The sequence below is a fragment of the Eptatretus burgeri genome, chromosome 3 (genome assembly GCF_056783735.1).
Source record: "Eptatretus burgeri isolate ZD-2024b chromosome 3, Ebu_testis_v1, whole genome shotgun sequence".
Taxonomy (NCBI): Eukaryota; Metazoa; Chordata; class Myxini; order Myxiniformes; family Myxinidae; genus Eptatretus; species Eptatretus burgeri.
Window position 1 is genome coordinate 129,984,134 of NC_140963.1, and position 25,098 is coordinate 130,009,231.

The 25,098-nt window shown below is 40.7% G+C and overlaps 1 protein-coding gene across 5 annotated transcripts in view; it reads left to right on the top strand.

Annotated features, from left to right (window-relative positions):
• Positions 1 to 25,098, top strand: part of LOC147030968 (macrophage mannose receptor 1-like) — a 355,425-nt gene that overhangs the window by 60,523 nt on the left and 269,804 nt on the right. For 2 of the 5 annotated variants that reach the window (XM_085875590.1, XM_085875591.1), the window contains one exon: positions 19,991 to 20,356. The exons of 1 other annotated variant lie outside the window; for it this stretch is intronic. In XM_085875590.1, coding sequence (XP_085731716.1) covers positions 19,991 to 20,356 — 366 coding nt within the window. Of the gene's footprint in view, positions 1 to 817; positions 1,088 to 19,990; positions 20,357 to 24,643; positions 25,054 to 25,098 lie in introns of those variants that run through there. 2 more of the 5 variants (XM_085875589.1, XM_085875594.1) reach the window with 2 other exon arrangements.

Consider the following 25,098-nt stretch of genomic DNA (forward strand, 5'->3'; position numbering starts at 1 on the left):
ACTCATGATTGTTGGGTCCACCCTTAAAGAAACATAAAAAGAGTTCACAATTATTCCTTGAAGCGATATGAACAGCAAACTGAAAATGCCAATGTGACACCACTAAAAAGTTTTTAAAGTAATCGGTGCTTGATCATAATACAGGTTATCAGCACCTCCAATTTTACATTCCGTTGTGTAAATGGCAAGCCTTGCTTCAAAGAGCAAAACGGTCAGCAAAATTGTTGTACCCCCTCCTCGGTCTGAACCATAAGCCATCCCTGGTCCTGGTCGTCACGGTCTCTGTGCCATCAGAAAAAATGGCAAGTGTTAATAATTCCAGCATATAGTAATGGCTGATCTTGCAGTTGTCAGCCATTATTTTTCAATTAACACCTGCCTTCGGATGACAAAGACTGTGATGGCCGCAGTCATGTTTTCACACCGCGTTTGATTGTCCTCTTGCTGGAGAGGTGCGTTCATTATCCTCGTCTTTTTGATACAGAGTAACGCTCACACACACTCATTCACACGAGTTATTCCAACTACATTATAATTCCACAACCCTACACTTTACAACAAATTCTAACGCCTGTGGATTTGGCCCATTTCGTCCATTTGCCCTTTTGTAAAATCTGACAAATATTTGGCAAATGTTTTCAAAGATGGAGATTGAAAAAAAACAACAACAATGGCATACACTTCTCAAAGTGGTCGTTAAGACTTAAGAGTACAATCGTCAGCTAAATGAAGTGAAATTTTTTTGTTGCAAAGATTGGGACACAATAACACGTGGAAGGAACTCGGTGCTCTCCCACCCCGTCATCAGTATGGACGGGTTCAATTCTCGGAAACGGATGTGTTCAACACCCGAGGTTCATGCGAGCATCGTGAGTGTTGCGAGTCCTATTTAAGAGAGCAGTGCCTTTGCTTCCGAAACGCTGCCCCCCTGCGGGAGTGCATGCCACTCGTCCAATCGATTTTCCAAAGAGAAGACCATTTGCCGCAACCATGCGATCCACCCCGCATTGTTGCTCCACGAACCTTCCTCTTTTACTTTCTCTCTCTGTCGTCCTCGCTGTCATGCCATGCGCACACGCAACTGCAGGTGAGAATATTAAACACAGGTGATCCTCGGACAAACACATTTGCAGGTTGAGGACATGTACGTATGCAAGTGTATACAGCTGGGAAACATGCGTCGGCAATTGCGGAGTGGTGCAGGTAACATGGAACGCGCACACACCACACACACAGATATTCTATTGCCTGAAAATTTGCCAAATTACATTTGGCAATTGATGTTCATCTTTTACGTTGTTCTGATCTGATTCGACATCTTTTCAGCTGTTCATCATACATAGATAGAAACTTGTCTTGGGCTGTCACCGTGCTTCTATAACCAGAAAGGATCCAAAACGAGGTGGACTTTCATCGTACAAAGTTGAGTCATATATTGGAAATTTGGCCTGGGAGAGGACCTGGGTCTAAAGGCCCTCTTGTTAAAATGCCTTGGGATCATTACCTCCTCATTGCAGATGCAGCAGCCGTTAACTCTTGAAGCATGGAGTGCTTTAAAATTGCAATTCTACTGAAGTGGCAAAATTCCAAACCTGATTCATTCCAGCTTGTATGTCCTGACCGGCCAACTCACAGGACAATGTTATCATTTGGTTATCTTTCCATTTTTCTCTGCTATTATTCTGGCATATTTGTTTCTGAGTGCATGAGTTACATGAGGGAAACGTATCTTCACGCACTTGTGTCTCCATGACGCTCACAAAGTGTACATGTCAGTTAAAATGCTTTTCCTTTTTCAAAACGTTTCCAAGTCAAAAGCTTTACATATATTCCAATGAGTTAAGGAAACCCATACATTGTTGTGGGGAGTGTGAAGATGGGGGATGTGGGGGTGGGGGAGGGGGGGGAATGTGTGGCTCGAAACTATGTTGAAAAAGCCAAACAGATGTGTTGTGGTTTTTCTGGCACAGGACCGGAATCTTATTTTTGGGGAAAAACCTTTTTGATTTCTAATCCGATGTTTATAAGGACTGGTGATTTGGCAAAGTGAACATACATATATACTTGTGGGGTATGCTTACACATTGTAAACAAGAACGAACCGTGCTTCCCCATTGTCTTGGGTTGCTCACCTGCATTTGATTTTTCATTTTTTTTCATATATTTCTTCTGCTACCAAAGATAAAGGAGGTTATGTTTTCACCACTTTGTCTGTTTGTGTACAGGATATCTCAAAAAGCTGTGGACGGATCTGGATGAAATTTTATGGACAGGTTGGGTGTGTGACAAGGACCAACTGATTAGATGTTGGTGAACATCTGGATCCGGGTCCGACTACTAGAATTTTTAAAGTGATTCTTCACCATTGAGAGATTGGGCCAAAAACGATATGTGTATATATATATATATATATATATATATATATATATATATATATATATATATATATATATATATATATATATATATGTGTATATATGTATATATATATATATATATATATATATATATATATATATATATATATATATATATATCATATTTCAAAATGTATTGGACCAGATATGTTCTCATGGATCAAGCATGACAGGGCATAGGTCTGCACTCTACCGAGTGTCCTAGTTTATATTTTCGTTTACGGATGCATTCCAATGGTTCTGTGAGTTTTTTTTTTTTCCGGGGCATCGGCTTCTTTGTCCATCGGCATACAAAAATTCAGCTTTCTACATCACCCAGAAGGTGCAAATATTTAATATCAGTTTGTGAGTCAGTGAGCCAGTGGTTCGAATATATATATATATATATATATATATATATATATATATATATATATATATATATATATATATATATGTGTATATATATATATATGTATATGTATATATATGTATATGTATATATATATGTATGTATATATATATATGTATATATATGTATATATATATATGTATATATATATATATATATATATATATATATATATATATATATGTATATATATGTATGTATATATATGTATGTATATATATATATATATATATATATATATATATATATATATGTATATATGTATATATATGTATATATATATATATATATATGTATATATATATATATATATATGTATATATATGTATATATATATATATATATATATATATATGTATATATATATATATATATATGTATATATATATATATATGTATATATATATATATATATATATATATATATATATATATATATATATATATATATATATATATATATATATGTATATATATATGTATATATATATATGTATATATATATATATATATATATATATATGTATATATATATATATATATATATATATATATATATATATATATATATATATATATATATATATATATATATATATATATATATATGTGCATCACAGGATCTTTCCTTTTTATCGGAGTCCAATTGATCCTTTCTTTAATGAGAAATTTAGTTTTTTGTTTTTTTTAATGCCATGACTGGGTACCTGAAAAGTTATGGAGGGCTTTGTATTAACTCGCTTTACTTTTGCAGTATATTGGTCATAGTTAAGGAATTTGTTTTGCATTTCTGACAGAGCTCTTCATCTTTTTATCATTCATAATTTTGTGATGAAATTTCATTATTCTCAAGTGATGCCCATTTATTAGCAACACCACTGAAGGTGGACAGAGATTGTTTTTTTGTGTCTGTGTGCGTGCGTGTGCACGCAAGATATCTCAGAGTTATGGACAGATTTGGTCGAAACTTGGTAGACATGTTGGGTATGTGACGAGGACCAATTGATTGGATTTTGGTGAAGATCCAGATCCTGATATGTGAATTTCAAAAAAGATTCTTCACCATTGAGATTTAGGGTCAAAAATGATATACAACAGGATATCTCAAAACATTATGGACGCAATCGGACAAAACTTCGTTGACAGGTTGGGTATCTGCGAAGGACGAATTTATTTGATTTTCGTGAAGATACCGATATGGATATGAGAATTTTATTTTAAGCGATTCTTCACCATTGAGAGGTGGGGCCAAAAATTATATATAGCACGATGCATGAAAATGTTGTGGATGAATGACAAAACTTGGTGGATGAGTTGGGTCGGTGACAAGAACAATCTGATTAGATTTTGGTTCAGGTCCCGATGCAGATCCGACCTTTCATTGGGATACAAAACGTAAACTGTCCAGCCTGGTGGTGGTATGCCCCCTACCGAGTGCCATTTTAGTTACCTCCGCCACCGAAGGTGGACGGAGGTTATGTTTTCACTCTTTGTCTGCCTGTCTGTCTGTGAGCAGGATATCTCAAATAGTTATCAACGGATTCAGCCAAAATTTGGTGGACATGTTTAGTGTGACAATGAGGAATTGATTCGATTTTGGTGAAGATCCAGATCCGGATTCGGATCTGAATCTGATAATTTTTAAAGTAATTCTTCACCGTTGAGAGATCGGACCAAAAACGATAAATTGCACAATATCTCAAAAAGTTGTGGACGGAGTCAGCCAAAACTTGGTGGATGAGTTGGCTAGTTGACAATAACTAGCCGATCCAATTTTGGTTCTGGTCCAGATGCAGATCCGGCCTGTCAGTGGGATACAAAACGTAAACTGTTCATCCTGGCAGAGGTATGCGCTCTACCGAGTATCATTCTAGATTTTTTAGTCAATAAAAATTAATGTTCCCTTCTGAACCCTTGTCTCATGATGGTAGGTATTTTAAATTTGATGTATGATTTCCTTCACAGAGCATTGGTACTGCTGAAGCAGTTTCTTGGAAAAGATTTTACTGCATGGTTTACCATTGTGTCCCCAGCCTTGTTTGTCTGTGCTCTATCCTTTTAAATGCTGATGCTCAAGCAAGGAAGCAGTTTGTACGTAAAAAAAATAAATCCATGGTACAACTCAACCAAGAGTTCAACCACTGACCTCACAAACTCAGAGAAAAACAGTCTAACCATTATGCCACCAAGTCTGGCAATGATAGGGAACCTAAGTTCAAATACAAAAAATATTTGTTGATTGTCTTCTCATGTCCTTGTATCATTCATGTAAAAGTACACTGATGGCTACAGTACTGAAGACATTGTCCTGCATGTTATTTTTAGACAAGCTCATCCATGAGCTTTCACCATTATCATCACCATCATCATCATTAATGTACCATCATCCTCTTTACAGACGGTTGGGGCTGCCGAAGCACTCTCTTAGCAAGATGTATGCTCACAGGTGGTTTGCCATTGTCTTGCCAGCAGTCAATCAAGGCAGGAATTTGTAATTTATTCAGGGTGAGGGCAATAACTCCACCCACTCATTGCAAAAGACACTGTCAGATCTCTAACGTCACAAACCACCAGTGCTGGCCATTGGCATAGTGAGGGTTTGTGGTGCCGAGGGGCAAAGGTCAACATTAGTACCCAGACTAGCAGAGTGGAAAGGGAGGAGGTGGCATCAAAGGAGGGGGAAGCGAGCATGGGAGTCTGGGAGGGCGCTGTAAGCCAACGCATTTCCTGCATTCGGAGTGGTTTTTGTGGCCTCTGGTGAGACTTGAACACAAAATGATCGATAATTTTTGGAGGTCCAAAACAGCAGTTGATTGCTTCGTGGTCCAGTACACCACTGGTGCCCCCAAATGAGCATCTGTAGTGAAGGAGGGCCTCGGGCAGGGAAGGTAAGGGAGGGGACAGCGAGTCCCCATCCTATCCAGCTGGGGATCAAGTGCTCACCACCCAACCTGCCCCCTTCCCCCAAGAGGCATAGAAAATAATGTATGATTCAGTCTCTCTGCTTATCGTCACCTTGGCTATCGACCTAATAAGTATGTATACCCACAAATCCACCCAGCTTGTCTTACGTGTGGAAAAAAAAATCCTTCAAATTTTATCAAAGTTAATTTTATGGACAAGATCTCTTTTGATTGAAAATATTGCCAGGTTTGCTGAGCTTTGTTTGGCTCACGGTAGACCTGAGATAATTCATGATTAGTTTCAGCTTGGAAAAACTGCACTCGCAACGGCGATTGAACCACATATTGCTCATCATATAAGCAATGTAACAAAGAGGTTGGCTAAAGTTTCAGTGTATGCCCATTTCATGATCCACAGAAGCAACTCAAACATCCCCTGTTTTGTAACCTCATCCCATGATGTTCATGAATGGCGTCTTAAAAAACAATTTTCAAAAGGATGTGTGTGTATAACTCTCAGCGATCTTGCCAGTCCCCATGAGCCTGAGGTCATTTTAAAAAAAATGCAAACATTCTGCATCTTTTGGCTCTTAAGTCTTTGAACAGTATTGTTTTCAGAAAGACAATACATTTGTCATGTAATTGATTTTAAAATGAATCTTCATATCACACATACTATTGATCTCCTCTTCATTATTGCAGAACAGTATCCAAACTAAAGTCATGGAACACTGCTTTCCAGTTGTGAGAATAGCCCACCGTACATCTCATTTGCATGATACTGTGAATATCTTCAAAAGGCACATCATAAGTATTCCGTTGATATCCTCATGTCTGTTTCACAGCATCAGGCAGAAAAGTGTTAATGGCGTTAAGACGAGGAATTCTAATCGGTTGTGACAGCATGGACATCTCAAATTTAAGACAACTTTAGCTGTCCTGACCATCTCCAAATAAACCATATGGATGATTGCCACGAGTTGTAAAACTCAAGGCAACACCAATCCTTACCATCTATCTTGTGGTGTTTGTTTTGATCATTAAAAGCAAGACAGAGGACAACTGTCCAACAGGGAGTTGAATGGAAGAGACGTTCGGGGAGATGTTCTGTGGAAATCCATAATGTGATGAAAGAGGTCGGGTAGTTATTTCATAATGGACAAGTACCAGTGCAGGACATTAGGTCAGGTCTCACTTCTGCTAACATTCGCTGATGAACGTTGAGTATCTCAATATGTCTCTCCGGAAGGACCATCTGGAACACCCCCCCCCCCCGACCCATATACTTTCTCAACAATCCTCTTGAAGAAGTCCTTTCATTCAAGTTTCTGGGTCTCACTATCTGCTATGATCTTTCCTCAGAAAGCCACATTTCCAAGCTGGCCTCCAGCATCCTCCATCATGCAAAGTCCTTCCTTGGCACACCTGAGCTTCTGACCACATACAAAGCTTTTGTCCGCAGCCTGATGGTGTACTGCTCTCCATCGGCAGAAAATCGGCATCTCAATCGGCAGAAAACTCGAGGGAGTTCTAAAACTCGGAGGAATCTGAAAACTCGTGGGAATTCTAAAACTCGTGGGAATCTGAAAACTAGAGGGAATTCTAAAACTTGTGGGAATCTGAAAACTATAGGGAAATATGAAAATCCATAGGAATCGGCAGAAAATTAGAGAGGATCTGAAAACAGCGAAATCTGAAAACTTGTGGGAATTGGCAGAAAATGAGAGGGAATCTGAAAACTCATGTGAATCTGCAGAAAACTTGTGGGAATCTGAAAACAAGAGGGAGTCCGAAAACTCGAAGGAATCTGAAAAGTAGAGGGAATCTGAAAAGTAGAGAAAATCTGAAAACTCAGGGCAGTCTGAAAACTGGAGGGAATCTGAAAACTCGTGGGAATCATGAAAACTAGAGGGAATCGGAAAACTCGGAGGAATCTGAAAAGTAGAGAGAATCTGAAAACTCAGGGAAGTCTGAAAACTAGAGGGAATCTGAAAACTTGGGAATCATGAAAACTTGAGGGAATCGGAAAACTCGGAGGAATCTGAAAAGTAGAGGGAATCAAAAAACTCGTGGGAATCTGAAAACTAGAGATAATCTGAAAAGTCGATCAAAATTCGAAAACTAGATGACATCTGATGAATCAGAATAATTTTTATAATTATTATTATTATTTTATTATTATTATTATTATTATTATTATTTTTTGTGTGCAATGGCGAGGCTTGTATGAGAGCTAACACACAGAATGTAAAACAAGGGGAGCAGGAGATGAGAGGAGCAGGAGAGAGAAGGACAAAACAGTGGGGAACAGAGACATTAGGAGATCTGTGGAAGGGAGAAGGATGGGGTGGGGAACATGGGGTATGCAAGATGGACATTACAGGGACTATCAGGAAGGAAAGCAGGGAATTTGAAGGAGGTGTGTTTGGGGTGGATTAACGGGGGTATAAAAGATCGTGGTTTTGGATGGGGGAAGATAACATATGGTGGTGAACAGCTGTTTTGAAGACCTGGAGGGAAGAATGGGATTTTGGAGAGTGTGGGAGTTTATTCCAAAGGCAGAAAAAGAGGAATGAAAGAGTGAAGGTGAGCAGTGATTCGTGATTTTGGTAGTTTTACCAGAAGGAGGTTGTTGGCGGACCTTGAGTGCCCTGCGGAAATATGGTGGGGGACATATCTTAGACAGAGCAGGTGGGGGGGGCAGGCCAGAGAGGGGACAATAGAAGATAGAAAGACCACCGACCTGCCTGCGATGTGAGTGTGAGTGACCCAAAGACTCAGCCTCATTGCGGGAGATACCAATTATCCGAAAAGCCTTGGTTTCCACAGCGTGAAGCCGAGAATGGTGAGATGTCGAAACACCAGCCCATAGGGGAGAGCAGTGCTCCATCAGGCTGCAGACAAAAGCTTTGGATGTGGTCATATATCAGGTGTGGCAAGGAAGGACCTTGCACGAAGGAGGATGCCCATTTGGTGACGGGCTTTCGAGGCCAGCTTGGAATTGTGGCTTTCCCAGGAAAGGTCATGGCAGATAGTGAGACCCAGAAGCTTGAAAGAAAGGACTTCTTCCAGAGGATTGTTGAGAAATTGGATGGGGGGGGGGGTTCCAGACTGTCCTCTTGGAGAGACATAGTTAGAGTGTGAGATTTGTTGGGATTGAATGAAATGTTCCAAGTGTTTGACCAGTTTGTGATTTTTTTCAAGGTGTGAGGAGAGTGAAGAGGCTGTTGCTTGCTGATCTGAGGGATGACCGATGGTACGGCAGAGGGTGTAGTCATCAGAAAACAGATAAAGTAGATTTTCCAGAGAGTCAGAGAGATCATTGATGAAAACTAGAAAAAGAACACGGCCCAAAACACTGCCTTGAGGAACTCCAGCCTGGACAGAAAGAAGGGATGAGAGAACTCCATGAAGCGCCAAAAGTTGGCTGCGACAGGAGAGGAAGTCTGCGATCCATGAGTGGAGATGGCCTTGGATACCACAGGAAGAGAGTTTGGTGAGCAGGACAGGGTGCCAGACGATGTCAAAAGCACGCGATATGTCTAGGGATATGGCTCTGATTTCATGTCTGGCATTGAGGTTCTCCTTCCATTGTTAGGAGAGCAGAAGCAGAATATCCAGCGTAGAGTGACCTGCTTTGAATCCAAATTGATGGTCGGAAGACAAGCCATTGGAGAAGAGGAAGGATTTGATGTCGGAAGTGATGATGGGTTCCAGGACCTTGCTGATGACTGGGAGCATGCTGATTGGTCTGTAGTTGCAGTGATCCATCTTTTCTCCTCTTTTTTTTTTATGCAGAGCAGTAATATTTGCTGGTTCCCAAGCTGATGGCAGATGACCTTGAGCAAATGAGAAGGTGAATAGAACAGACAGAGGGTGAGCAAGAGCAGCAGAGCAGAGTTTTTAGGACATGTGGGCTGATGCCGTCTGGACCGGTTGCAGAATCTGAGTCGTGGTTTAACAGCAAACTCTCCACTTTGTCAGGAGAAAAGGACACAGAGTCAAGGGACAGGTGGGTGCGACTGGGTAAGGTGAGTACAGAAAGCGATGGGTTTGGGACACAAGATTTATCAGCAAACACGGAATTTAGGCATTCAGCCTTTTCACATGCAGTTTCAGCTGTGCGGCCATTTGAGGCAAGGGAGGTGATGGAGGGGAAACATACAACACAAACAGTTTTGATTCGATGCCACCAGGATTTTGAGGAGGGAGAGAGCTTTGAAAGTTCAGACTTGAGATTCGAAAGATGGTGTTTTCTGGCTCTCCTGAGATGAGACACATTTCTTCCAAGCTTTGTGGAAGGAACTGAGATTGCCTTCAGTTGGATTAGCCTTCCACAAGGCAAAGGCAAGTTGTTTCAGGACAACTGTCTTGCCACAAGCTTCAGTGTACCATGGGCGGGAGGAAGGGTAAGACAACTGAAGCAAGTTTCTTTGAAAGAACTCCCAGGACGAGTTGATGTCGGAAGAAGTAGAGATGGGAAACCAGTCTATAAGTTTGATGGCTGCTTGAATTCCCTGCCAGTCAGCCTGAGTGAAATGCCAGACTCGACGGTGCTGAGGTGGTTCACTAATAACAGCCAGAGAGATGTCTACTTTGACAAGCATGTGGTCAGGTGACTGATTGGAGCGCAGGAAGAACAGCAGATATTTTCAAGATAATTGGTCAAAATCAGATCTAGAAGAGATGGAGTACCATTGGTTGAGATCCGGGTCGGGAAGTTAACAAACTGTGTCAGTCCCAATGAGTCACAGAAGTCTTTTGCTGAAGTTCCATGGCAGGTGAGAGAGGTACCCATTCCCAGCCAATCTGGCATGATGACAATTGAAGTCACCACATATGAGGAAGAGAGAGTTGGGATGAGAGGACAGAAGTTGGTCCTTGTTTTCAGAGAGCGAGATGTAAATGGAGTCATCACTGTTTGGTGGACGGTACAACACACATATAAACTTTGTTTACAGGTGGACGTAATATTATATGAAAATCAAGGAAATATCTCAAAACTACAAAACATCTGCAATGTACAGTGCAGGGAATCTCCGACTCATGAACACTCTCACTTGCGATTATGAACCAACCCCCATAAGATATGATTTTTTTTGTAATGTCCAAGATATGAACGTTCACGTTCTTATTTCCCGACGTGAGTGGAGCAACTCGGGACATGTTGGTTGGGTGGAGCGTGAGTCTTCCTTCTGATGTAATGAGTCTGAGCATTGTGTTTTCTATCCAGTGTACGGCACTGTTCTACTAGTGCCAACAGCTATTTTCTTTACGTACATTTTTGCATTCATTGTGCCATGTATTTCATGGTTTTCGTGACAATGAACCCTAATCATGGCTGAAAAACATTGCAGTGACATTCTTGCAAAAAAGAAATGCAGAACCCTGACATTGGAGATGAAACTGGACGTTGTTATAAAACGTTCTGATAATGGCGAAACTCCCTCACAAATCGGTCGGTCATTAAACCTTAATCTCAATTGTTTGATGATCGGAACATTTATCAGAGATTCATGAAATGTAAAATTCAAAGTGAAAAACTTTTTTTTAATTGCATGTTGCTATCGTTTATTTTACAGGATGTTTTATTAATTGTGTTTATTACATTTTGTGGGGTTTGAAGGGGAATTATTTACTATCATTTATTGAAAATTTACAATATTTCAGCTTAATTATGTGTTAAATTGTGTGTTAAAATGGGCTCTCTTGGCTTGGTGTCAGACCGAACCACCATTTATGACATCGAGTTGATGGGAAATTGAGTTCTGACTGACAAACATCTGGCTTAACAATGATTGCTCAGAATGCAACCCGTCCATAAGTCGAGGACTCCCTTATGGAGTTTGAAAACTCGAGGGAATCTATCTGAGTAGCCGAAGTAATATGAAAATTCAGGGAAATCTAAAATATCAGAGACATCTGAAGATCATGAAGGGCAGTGAAGCGGGGAATAGAGCAGTTCTGACTATGGGAGACAAATCGAGAAGTGCAGCATTCTTGAAGGACTGGAGGGAAGAGCACCAGGCAACAGCAGCCTGGTGTTGGCTTATTGCGGTTTGGGTGGTGGCGAAGGACTGGAGGGAAGATCACCAGACAACAGTAGCCTGGTGTTGGTTTTGTGGTTAGGGTGGTGGATTAGGATCCTAAGTGGTGGCTTGGGATCCTAGGGTCTTGAGTTCAAGACTCGTTTACCACTGAATTAACACCAGGGGGTTGACTCAGCCTGTCATCCTTCTGAGGTCGGCGAAATGAGCACCAGTATACTGGTATTAGGGGCACTGCATCAGCAGCATAGTTGTGCCCCTTACCAATGATGCAAGCAGCAGCTAAAAAGGCAGCACACGATGGGAACCAGACACCAGAGTTGATTCCATGGACAAGATAATGAAAGGGATGAAGGAATGGAGGTGTTTGTTTGGCTTAGAATTGCGGAGGGTAACTCATTGTGTCTTTCTGAAAGAACACGTATGAAATGGGCGTGTTGCGGGTGGAAAAAGGAAACAAAGGTCAGGAGGAATGCAGTTAGGATTGAGACAAGAGAAAGCTGAGTTGTCAGCAAAATGATACAGCTGGAATATTTTCCAGGGAAGCAGATGGAGACTTTCTTGACTGCAGTTAAAGGTTAATCTTTGTATTTAAACAATGGAAACTGACAGCAAATGCAAGAAAATAAATATTATAACAAAATAAACCTCAAGGCAGAGAGAATGAACAAGAGCTAAACAATGTGCTTGACATTTACCAGATGGAGTGTGATAATGAGTCGTCAGAGTGATACATTGTGTAACTGTCAAGTTTTCAAGTTTGGATTGTCTGTTGGTTAAAAGTTAGCAGCAAAAAATAATAAAGAACGGTTTACAGACAATACCATTTTGGACATTCTTGCTCACTTTTCTTTCAAACCCATTTTTTTTTCTCTCTCTGAAAGAGCGAGGCTCATGGAAGAGCAAGGTAAAATTGGTACTGTGGCGTTGGACAGTGAGGTAGTGTGGCACAAATTAGGCACAACCAGCAAGAGAATAAACAAACAGGAAAGAACAAAGAGAAGGGGAGGAAACACTGAAATCAGCATGTAAGAGAGTTGCATTCGGAAGGTCAATAAAACGTTGCCTGACCTCCCTAACCCAATTGTCGAGTCCATTGTTAGTCAATTAGACATTTGCAAGCTCAGGTTTTATTATATTTTACCATCATCCTCAAGTTTGTTTGACTTCAGCTGTTGCTTTTACATTTTTTCATCCTGAAGATGAATCTCCCAACTCTACATTCAAATATCTTTTTTTTTTCATTCGGACTCCACAATTCATTGAGTCATTTCATACCTGGATTCCAAACATTGGGACTTGGACTCCATTAAAGTTTGGTTGAAATGACATCGCAAGTCTAACTATAAAATAAAAATAAACCAATGTCACCCGCATTGTGACCCGCATCTTGCCAAAAGGTGACCACGTGTGACTTCTTTAAGGTCACACTGAGGTGAACAGAGCTGCTATCCACCAGGAGCGACTCCTTGAGGAATATCTGCCGACGAGAGATTCCGATGAGAATCGTTCTACAGAGGAACCATGAAAAATATGCTTTTGCCTCATAACGTCACCAAATGACGTCATAATGTCTCAAGCTTGACATATCTAGAAAGCACTCATCGAGGTGTTCAATTTGAGGTACTACACGATATGGTTCCTAAAACTTGAAAATTTGACCTTAGGGTCAAATATGTTTGACCTGAGGTGCTAACCATGAAGGTCCAGGCCAATCGCCACCAAAAATTAATCAGCTGAGCGCCAGACCATGAACTATATTCCCATGAAGTTTGAAGACGATCCGATCAAAATTACTCAAAAATAAGGGTTTCGTCGACTCCCCTGATTTACGACAAAGTGACCTTGACCTTTGACCTTGACCTTCAAAATTTTATGTGCTGAAAGGGACCTCTATAGGCCTCTGATATGCGAAGTTACAAAAATTTCCAATGATAACTGTGCTCTGCAGAGTGATTTATACGTGATTACAGACCAAAAAAAAAAAAAACATATGAAGGTCAAGGCAAATCGCCACCAAAAATTAATCAGCTGAGCGCCAGACCATGAACTATATTCCCATGAAGTTTGAAGACGATCCAATCAAAATTACTCAAAAAATAAGGGTTTCGTCGACTCCCCTGATTTGCGACAAAGTGACCTTGACCTTTGACCTTGACTTTCAAAATTTTGTGCACTGAAATGGACCTCTATAGGCCTCTGATATGCGAAGTTACAAAAATTTCCAATGATAACTGTGCTCTGCAGAAATTTTTATACGTGATTACAGACAAAAAACAAAAAACATACAAGCTGACTCACACATCTTGCAAAAACTTCGTTTTGGCAAGATAAAAATACATCCATTCAACTTCCTCCAACTTGTTTCAAGGAGTTTATCAAATCAATTTCTGTGGAAATTTTCAAAAACAATATTTCCTTTAAAATGGTTAAATATTCATTCCTATGAGTCACACTGGCATCAAAGACATCTTGGGTTTTTACATCAGTGTCTACAAGGCCATACCTCTAATAAGAGGACAATTTTGGATTACACTTCTAATAAGAGGAAAGTTTTTGATAAGATCTCTGATGAGAGGACTTTTTTCTCTCTGTCTAAACTGGTGATAGAGGGTCAGTCTCTATTCTTGGACTCAAGCTTGAGTGCGATTTGTTTTTTTTTAAATATGGACTCAGTTTTAACTTGCCTGGACTTAATTATATCACTACTCCGTGTCTTTTTACTTTCAATTTTCCATTATCAGTAAAATTTGAGACACTTTCTTCACCTCTTAACCATGAATACATGTTACAGAATGTTTTTTGTCAAAGTGAAAGCTTAAGCTCTCTTTAGCTTTTACATCAAAGGCATGAATACTGGTTGCAGAAAGTACCTGCTATAACATGAAGTATTACACTAATTAGATTTCTATAACTGTATCTCTCTGCTTCTCTTAATAACCTGCATAAACTTTAATTGGTTATCAGATATGCTGTGTTGTAGAACTGTCATGCTTTTGGCTTCATATACTCTATGACTCTTTGTTTAAGCACTTTTCCATGACATGGGTTCCTGTTTGATAGGTACAATTTATTTACATACTCTAAAAGTTTCATTTGTGTTGTGCACTGTCACTTGTTGGGTGTGCAGATTGTCGCTTGTCGATTCATACAGGTGTGCAGATTATGAAAAAATAGGATATCAAGCTGAAATATTGGTTTGTGACCCTCAACATTAAAAAAAGGCCATCAAAAGCACATGAAAGTATTATTGACCAACAAAACATGTTGAACTGTAACTGAAAATATTCATGCTAGCTTTGAAATTTAAAGATGTAAATATTCAAAAAGTGCCTATCTATCTGACAAATATATAAATTATATATATTGTAATTTATTTTCTTTGCAAAAGAGCTAAAATGTCGTTTGCAGGCCAATAATATTAAATTTGAATATTTCAATCAACATAGGAACGAGTTTTTTGGTTTTTGTAAATTATACTTTGTACTTTTCCATGTAAATATTGTTGCGAATTCACACCCGCCAGCGTGCGGACGGCCACGTAACTCGGATCGCGGCACGTCGCCCACCGGACGGACAATTCAGTTGTGACCCTCCAGGAACTCTCGCCCGGAGCCAGTCACGGGTGGGCCTTTTGACCTCACCACAATCGTGCCAATCGGCCACCCGCGTAGGATAGGGTTGTTCACCAAACTCGACCTACCTAAGTACCCACGCGGATGGTGAACCGGGCGATCGTACCTCACCGCAGGACGACTCCGGACACGAGCCGCTTGGGCGGCCCGTTCCATACTATCGGGATAACCAATAGTGTTATCGTCGACCTCGACGGTTCAGATTATTTACCGGGATGTTGCACCGACTAAGAACCCTTTACGTGAAGCAAGATGGAGGGTCAATTGAGAAAAGACAAAGCGAAACGGGAAAACAGTTCAACAAGCAAGCACATTTATTTCCTGGCACACGGAAAGCACATATATACAGCCATACAGTCAAAATGCACATAAAGCAATTAAAACAAAAAAGCAACAACGACGCAGAGTTAATACCGACTACGCGCACGCACGGCAACACTTATACAGCTTTACTTTACAGACGGCGCCAACACACATTTACACAAAAGCAAAGAAAAGGAGCCACCCTCATAGTCAAGGGGGCAGACAAGCCTGTAGGCCAAATGTGCGCGTGACCTGGAGGAGCGGCCAGGTCCGCGAGACTGGGGGGGTCCTACCTGCGTCCTCGTGACGCGTTGGCGGGCGAGCCGCAAATGTGGCCGCGCGGCTGTGCCCCGACTCTGTGCTCCTTGGCGGGTTTCGTTGGCATGACGTTTGGAGTGGGGTGGGAACGGGGCCCCCTTTTGCACTATCTCAGCGCGGGGGAAAGGGGGAATTGTTGATGCCCTGGGGGAGGGAGATGGCTGGCTGGCTTAGGTCCCGCGATGAGACGAGCGATTTCCCCACACCGTAACCTCGTCACCGACCGCCGTCCTTCTCGCCTCGGACCCGAGCTCCCTTGCCTCCAGTTCCACCGCGACTCTTCTCCATTCCGCACTCTCCTCACCCGACCGACCCGACTCTCTTTTCCAAAACTCTCTCGGCGACTCCAGAACCCAACTCTCTTCATTCGCCTTGCGCTCGCCTTCTTATAGGCTGGCAGGAGCAGCTAATATGCAAATATTCGGATCAGAATGACCTCGGGGGCAGAGCCACGCTCGCCCATTGGTCGGAGGAAACGGGGGTGTGAATCTCCCCTGATCCTAGAATTTGCATATATCGACTTCATGCACACGCGCTTGGAGGCGGGGCCAAGCCGCCCCGCGCTCGCTAATTGGACGGAGGAAAAGTGGGCGTGTAGAGTTTTTGATCCGAATTTTCCCTCGGAAAGGCTGCTATTTGCGCTCGCGGCTCGGTGCGCTCAGCACCAAACGCCGAACGGGTCCGAGACAGCCCGACGTTCAGTGTTCACAGGTGGTGCGGTTGTTGGTCGTAGAAGGAGGGAGGTGAAGGTGGTGGAGGGTTTTTGATGGTGAGGGTTGATGGTTATGGTGCCGTTGGGAATGGCGGTTATGCGATGTTTGCGGGAGCGTAGATGGTGGCGGTGGCGTGGTTGTTGTGTGATGGCGGTTGAGACGTGGTTGATTCAAAATAAAGATAGAACAGAAAAACGCCTAACTCAAAGCATCGCAGCCCGGATGAATCACATAAATTCCCTCTATACAACGAGTTTGGGCGAACTACACATGTACTTAGAGATATCTCACCTACGGGTCCTGAATGGTGGTTTGCGAATTTCAAACAGCCGTAACAATATCTTCTTCCTCTTTCGGCTTGCTCCCGTTAGGGGTCGCCACAGCGGACCAACTGTCTCCATTTCGCTCTACCGTAACAATATAATGAATGTTAATAAATAGATACAATAAAGTTGCGTTTCCAAATATAATTGACAATGATATAAAAATATAACGTTTGGAAATAAAAAACTTCATGAGTTTGTAATATTTTAATATATTGTCAGTATTACACTTTCAGACGTGTTGCTATTGCCGAAGAAAACGCGAGAATGAAGTATGTCATATTTTAATATTCCATTTTGTTGATTTTTAACTTTAATGATTTTAATAATATCATGGCTCGTCCCTTTTCCTCCTAATGGTGGCGTGGCTGAGTCAGGTCCAACTGTGGATTAAGTATCTGTAAGTATTCTGCTTTCTTGAATAATAAGTTGATGAACATAACATTTAATTTTATTTCTAAAGACATCAGGCAATAACTTGTATGGTTAAATGCATAATTCTTATGTTAAATGTGACAGTCTGACATAAAAGCTCTCACACAAATGTTGTCTGCTATTCAGGGTAGATAACTCCCATTGGACAGATGTTAAACGAGCAATAATTTTTCTCTTCTGTTCCCCATATTTTTGATTGGTGAAATTTTATTTGCAATTTAAAGGTTCATACATTGTACATTTTAAATGAATGCATTTTATACCAAATATCTGCAGCTGAATACCTGTGAGTTACTAACTTATTAGCTGATACATTTACAAGTTATATCATCCATTCGCGAACTGCATATGGTCGAATAGATGTCGTATTTAACAGATACCGAGATGAATCTATCAAATCGAAAATATGACGAAGATGAACAAAGACTACTCATCCAATATGACGCATAGTTGAAGGAAGAGATGTGCCACTTCCAAATTCTTGGTCAAACTTCCTTGCCTTACCAAAAAACAAAGCAGATCTCATTTCATTTCTTTCTGAGGAACTATTAGCAAATTCACCACATGATAAAGAAGTTGTTGGTGGAGGTGGCCTTGCAGATGAACAGGAAGTCAAGTCATCTCGTGATGCCACAAATCTTATCCCACTTACAGTGACCCATGAGGAATCAGAAAAACGCCTTGCTCTTCACGCTCTTGGTATTAATTTTGATACTGTTATTGTGTCTGCAAGAGACACAGATGTGCTTCTGCTATTAGTGTCACATTTCACTCATTTGAATTGTGACAATCTCTGGATGATGACTGGAACTGCCAAGAAGAGAAAGTACATACCCATTGGTTCAGTGTATCATAAACTGCCACCAAGTTCTACTGAACCACTGCTGCATTTCCATGCCCTTATAGGATGTGATACCACACCCTACATCTGTGGTCGCATTAAACAATCAGCCTGGAAAATATTTCTGCTTCATCACCACCTTATTAGTCATGTCAGAGTGGGAATCCTGATCCTGACTAAACTCAAGTCAACAGAAGCATTTGCTTGCAAAATTTATGGGGTTGGTTGATACTCTGCGTAGGATGTTTGAAAAATCTTGCAAACCCGAAATGCTGCCACCGACAAGCAATGCCCTTACCTTCCACAAGCTGTGTGTACATCACCAATGCATGATATGGAAGAAAGCTCATTATCCCATTCCACATCCTCCGGATGGTTACTGAGATCGGGTGGAAAAGGGGAACCGCAGGATTACAACCTGTTCTGATGACCCTCAATCCAATTCCAAAAGCCTGTCTTGAACTTGTATCATGCTCTTGTCAGACAAGATGCCGAACCATGCACTACAAATGTCGGAAAGCAAAGATTTCATGTAGTACTGCTGCCTGTGGATGCAGATAGCCTGGTGACCTGGATGATTGTTTCAAAAGCATTGCAGAAGTTTAATAATCTGTTGTCTCACTGTACATGCATAAGTTACACCTGATCCCTTGCATTATTGCCATGTTGCTTTTCTATGGCATGTGAAGGTTCCCTAAAACTTTTTTATGTCCATGTAAAACATGTAACGTAGTCTGTGTTTGAATAGTTTTCATCTATTCTTACATCTGAAAATAAATTTAATCCAAAAGCTGTTCTCAGTTGTGTTTACATATATGATGTCTTTATATATCATGTATGTGTATTGTGGACAGGACCAACTTACCGAAAATGGTTCATTTTAGATTTAGAGAGGCATGGAGTATGGAGGGTTAAGACAGAGGGAAGTATAGGTATTTGTACAAGTGAATGTGGGTACTTTGTGTGTAAACATGCATGGAAGTGTGCATCGATGATAAAATCACGCAAAAAAAAAAAAAACATACATGTAATACCTAACTAATTTGTTATGAAGAAACACTTGTTCAAAATTTAATATTACCAGCCTACGAATGACATTTTAAACTTTGCAAATATAATAAACCACAATATATCATTTGTATATTTTTCAGATAGATATGCACTTTCTGAACATTTGCGTCTTTAAATTTAAAAGCTAGTGTGAATACTTTCAGAGTTACAGGTGAACACGTTTCAGAGTTACAGGTGAACATGGTCAGTGTTACATCTATGTGGTTTTGTTTGCCATTTTGTTTTTCAATTTTGACGGTCAAAAACCAATATGTTATCTTGTCATCCTATGTTTTCATCTTGAGCACCCTCAAAATAGGTTAAAAAAAAGTCTTGTTACCAACTTCCACTTGAAAATTGAAACTTGAAAATGCCCTTTTAAGTTTTAAATGAGCCTTTTTTTAGAAATTTGGCCTTGTCTATGTTGGCCTGATCTTCAAATTTGCGTGTACAGTCAACACTTTCTGTGATCGAGGCTATGAGGTTGTGGCAATGTCTCGATGGGCTCAATGCTCTTGTCCATGTCTGAGTTCCATGTTTTGTACATTACCAAACTGAGCATTAGAAAACAAGACACACAAGCGAATACTTTTCCTGTATGTTTTTCCCCACAGCTTTCCTTATATACAATAAAGCACGTGACAGCTGTCTCACAGCAAGAGGAGAGATGCTGGAATTAAAACCGTGCAACAACAAGGTCTCTCAAAAATGGCGCTGGGGAACTCACAAACGCCTAGTCCATGAGCAATCCGTACTGTGCCTCACAGTTGTGGATCGAACATATGTGAAGCTTGCTCGGTGCACTGAAAACCAGCTGCAGGATCAACAGTGGGAATGTGAATTACCGGCACTACTCCTGAAGCATGGCACATTTATGAAACTGGTAGTACGAGACAGCAAGCCAGCTCTGGATGTGAAGCCAAATGAGATTTGGACGATATACGGCGAGGAAAGCAACATATGCAAAATGCTCCCGAAAGGTGATTAAATGGATAATTTTTCACTTTATCATTTATGTGAGGAATACTTATCATTTTGATGAAAAAAACAATTGTGAAAAACATTAGACGAGTAATCATCTTAACAGCCAAATGAAATTGAACTCATCATGATGGACTATATATTATTAATTTTGCACTTGGGATGGGGACCCATCAGATTAGTGCATTGATAGTGCTTGCAAGATGGGGATGGGGGAATGGGGTGGAACATATATAAATATGAATTACAATCGTGTGTGTGTGTATGTATATATATATATATATATATATATATATATATATATATATATATATATATATATATATATATATATATATATATACATATATATATATATATATATTCACATGCTGTAATATGGGGGTATGCTTAGACATTGTAAGGAATAACGAACCATGCTTCCCCATTGTCTCGGGTTGCTCACCTGCATTTTTTTTTTCATTCATTTATGTTTTCATTTACGGATGCTTTCCTTTGGTTCTGTGATTTTTCCCAGTGTATCGGCTTTGATGTCCGGTGGCAAGCGAAATCACCTTGCTTCTACATTGTCTCGGGTCATTCACCTGCATTTTAAAAATTTATTTATTTTAATTTATTTATATTTTCATTTACATACACTTTCCAATTTCGTTCAGCTTGCTCAACAAAGCATTGACTTGGAACAGGCCGTAACGGTTCCATAACGATAAAGCGCTCATTTTTAGCTCACCTGGAACGTAGTTCTGGGGAGCTTATGGATGGCGCATCGTCCGTCCGTCAGTCCGTCCGTCCGTCAGTCCGTCCGTCCAATACTTTCAACTTCTCTGAAACTACACATACAATTTCGATGAAACTTTACCACAACATACATCACTGTGTCTGTGCCAAAGTTTGTTCATGGCATAAAAAAAATCGGGCCCTAAGGGGGTCTACGGAGGTTGCCCGCCAAAATATGCATTTGCTTTCTTCTCTGAAACTACCTGCACAATTTCGATGAAACTTGACCACAGCCTTCATCACCCAGGATGTACCAAAGTTTGCTTATGCCATTAAAAAATTCCAGGTCTAAGGTGGTCTATGGGGGAGTTGACCCCCCCAAATAGGTACTGTATTTTGCGGTGTATAATCTGCGTCCGTGTATTAACCGCATGCCTGTTTTTCACCCCCCCCCCAAAAAAAAAAATTCCCAGTGTATTAACCGCACCCATGTTTTCACCCTCAAAAATTTTATGAATTGATAATTTTATTCTCTGATGTAGATCTAAATACATTTGTACATTAACTTTGTTTGAAACAAAGTGATGGAGGTATCAACATGCTTCCTCCCATGTCTGCTTAATTTCATGTAACAGTCTTATTCTCATTTTATAAGCCTGGTGTTGGCTTAGTGGTTGGGGTGGCAGCTTGGGATCCCAGGGTCCTGAGTTCAAGCCCTGTTGGCTGCTGAATTAACACCAGGGGTTTGACTCAGCCTGTCATCCTTCCGAGGTCGGCGAAATGAGCACCAGTGTACTGGTCCCGGTGTATGCCCCGGTTAGAATAGGTGTACCATATCCCTGTGTGTCGTAAGAGGCGACCAGGGTTGGCATCAGGAAGGGCATCCGGCCATAAAACATTTCCTCAAGAAAAAGCCAACCCCTGCACAGTAGGGGAAAATGGCTGTAAAAACGGTCATTTTTATTTATAGTCTTATTCTCATTTTAAAGGAGTTGGAGATAGAGGAGAGATACCAATAAATTTTTATTTTTATTTCTTATTTTTTATTATTATAAAGAGGATTTTTTTTTTGTTACTAGAAAAAGGAAGAAATGGGATTCATACTGGTATCATACATATTTCTTGTGGATTTGTGGCCCTGAAAAGGGCCGTTTGGATTTGATGAAACTTTTCAGCTAAACCCGAGGCTTGTTGATGAATACATCGAGGGACGGCAGGAGCAATGTCATCCCACCTGGGATGATGATGACATCAGTGTTGGTCCAACGGAGCAGTGCTTTGTGTCGTCAATCTTGTGACAACTGAACGCATCCAGGACTAGCATGTTCCATTGTTGAGGGAGACTGCCATCTGGCCTACCTCTCCAGAACGTGTGCACCCAGTCCTGAACCAGTCCCTTGTCTATCCACCCCTTCTGCTGCGCACGAACAATGATGCCGGCTGGAAACTTGTCTTTGGGCATTGTCTTCCCCTTCAACATGACATACGTGGGAAGCTTGTCACCGTCTGTGGTGCAGGTGAGCATGACAGTGAATCGGTCCTTCTCGTGACCAATAGTGTTCATCGTCACATTGCACACAAGCTTATTTGAGGTGGGTGCTCCGTTATTTGACTCTAGCTATTGTGAACAATTCTTCTTTTGGTGTGAGACCAGGTGTTCTTCTTCTTCTTTTGTGCTTAATGGTATTTTCAGAGCCGCGAGGCTCTATATACGCCATGCACCGAAACTCCAGGTCTCTCCGGGTGTCTCCAGACGTTTCTGAGCATGGCTTCATTTAATTTCCACATACGGTTAATAAAACGCTGTACAAACTCTTAACTTGAACCGATTTTCAAAATTTAAATGGCGGAATTGAGCTTAGCAGCAGTTAAGCTGCTAAAAAAGTGTTCATTTGGAATATAGTTGAAATTCAGCATTGATCGATTTTAAGACTGACTTTATTTTTTCTATACCCGTGTATTAACCGCACCCCCAACTCTTACCCTTTTTGCCGATAAATAAGTGTGGTTTATACACTGGAAAATATGGCATATGCTTTCTTCTCAGAAACTACACACACATTTATGATGAAACTTGGCAACAACCTTCACCACCCATGATGTACCAAAGATTGTTCATGGCATTAAAATATTGGGGTCTAAGGGGCCTGACAGGGGGGTTTGCTCAAAAAGAGATATTTGCTTTCTTCTCAGAAACTACACACACAATTCCGATGAAACTTGACCACCGCCTTCAACACCCTTGATGTACTAAAGTTTGATCACAACATTAAAAAAATAATTGTGGTCCAAGGGATTCTACATGGGGGTTGCCCACCAAAATATGTATTTGCTTTCTTCTCCATAACTACTGCACACATACAATTTCGATGAAACTTGACCACAACCTTTATCACCCGTGATGAACCAAAGTTTGTTCATGGCATGAAAATATCGGGGTCTTAGGGGGTCTACAAGGGAGGTTGCTCCCCAAAAGAAGTATTTGCTTTTTTTTCTCAGAAACTACACACACAGTGATGAAGGTATCACTCTTGTCAAGCAGACAAATATTCCTGCTTTGTAAGTCTTGGTGTAGACCTGTTTTACGAGGAAATTGGCCATGTTTATCTCGGTGGCTTTCGCCATTACCCCTGGCGTGACGTTGCTGGGCATAATGGAGACACAGAGACTACCGGCGTTCACCTAAGCACTGTATGATCACATGTGAGTGGAAATTGACACACTAATTTTTTATATTCATATCAGTAAATGCCTCATCTTCGTACCTACGAATCGCTGGATACATCGTAATCAATACTAATAAAAGACAGCGTGCGTCCGTGCGTGCGTGTGTGTGTGTGTCAGTGTGTGTCTCCTCCATAACTCCAAAACTATAAAACCTAGCAGCCTGAAACTTTGCATGCATACTAAGGGAACGCCAAGGAAGTGCATGATTGAAAATTGTGTGTTTGGATTAATTAAAACATTCCTTTTGAAGACAATTAACGCCTTTAATTATATCATTCATCAGGCGATCCTCGGCTACCTCGCTGTCTGAGCTCTGAAGGCTTTTCTGGGTAACCTTGCTGGTGTCTGAAGCCACCATGTTTTTTTGGCCTGCTCAACCTTACCTTACCTTGACTTGGAACAGGCCGCAAAGATTTTCTTTCAATGTTGTTTTTTAAAAACGATAAAGTTTATTTTTCACTTTCCTCACTCATGTCGAATGCCTGTTCATCCTAGCTACAAATCATGTACATCAGTTTTGTAAGTACTACAAGTTTTCAAATTAGTAGCTTGGAGCGATTTCATGCATTTTGGAGACAATTTTCTACGATCAACGATCTACTCTCACGGACTAATTAAAAATTTTATCATCAAAATATTATTTTGCTTTTTAGGATCGGATATCTTTTTAGGATCGGACTAAATAAGTGTCGAAATCTGTTGCGAAATGTCTGATAAGTTAAAGAAATAAGGAGTCTTAGAACTAAGCCGATATACCTACTTACTTTAAGCAAGCAAGGCTATGTTCCCTCCTCCATAGAAAATGTGAAATTTCCAAAGCATTAAACTTATCTTTTTCTACTGTTTGGAGAATTATGTTGATTGAACAAAAAAATTGAGGAATGTAACAAAATTAACCAGCTTCATTGAGCTAATGACGTAATGCATTCACTGCTCGACCTCACGCCCTGTCCCCCGAGGGACTGCCTATCTATAGCGTCTGCCAGATCCGTGTGTGTTTATTTTCGGAGGTTTCGCGAGGTGCTCTGCAGGGAATCAAAGCAAATCTTGTAAAAAAAAAAAAAACTGATGTAAAAAAAAAAAAACTGATGTAAAAAAAAAAAGTTGGGTGTCTTCGGGAGGTGTATGTTTAACGTGTGACTAATCGCGTTTAATGTGTGGCAAAGCCACTTGGCGAGCATTCTTCAAGCTGCTTGGTTGTTCGTTTTGGTAAAAGTTCCCGTGCTCTCAATGGAACATCGATTAGACAGACGTACGTTTCCGCCTGTGTTGGGCCGTGCGGTGCCGTGCGGGTGGT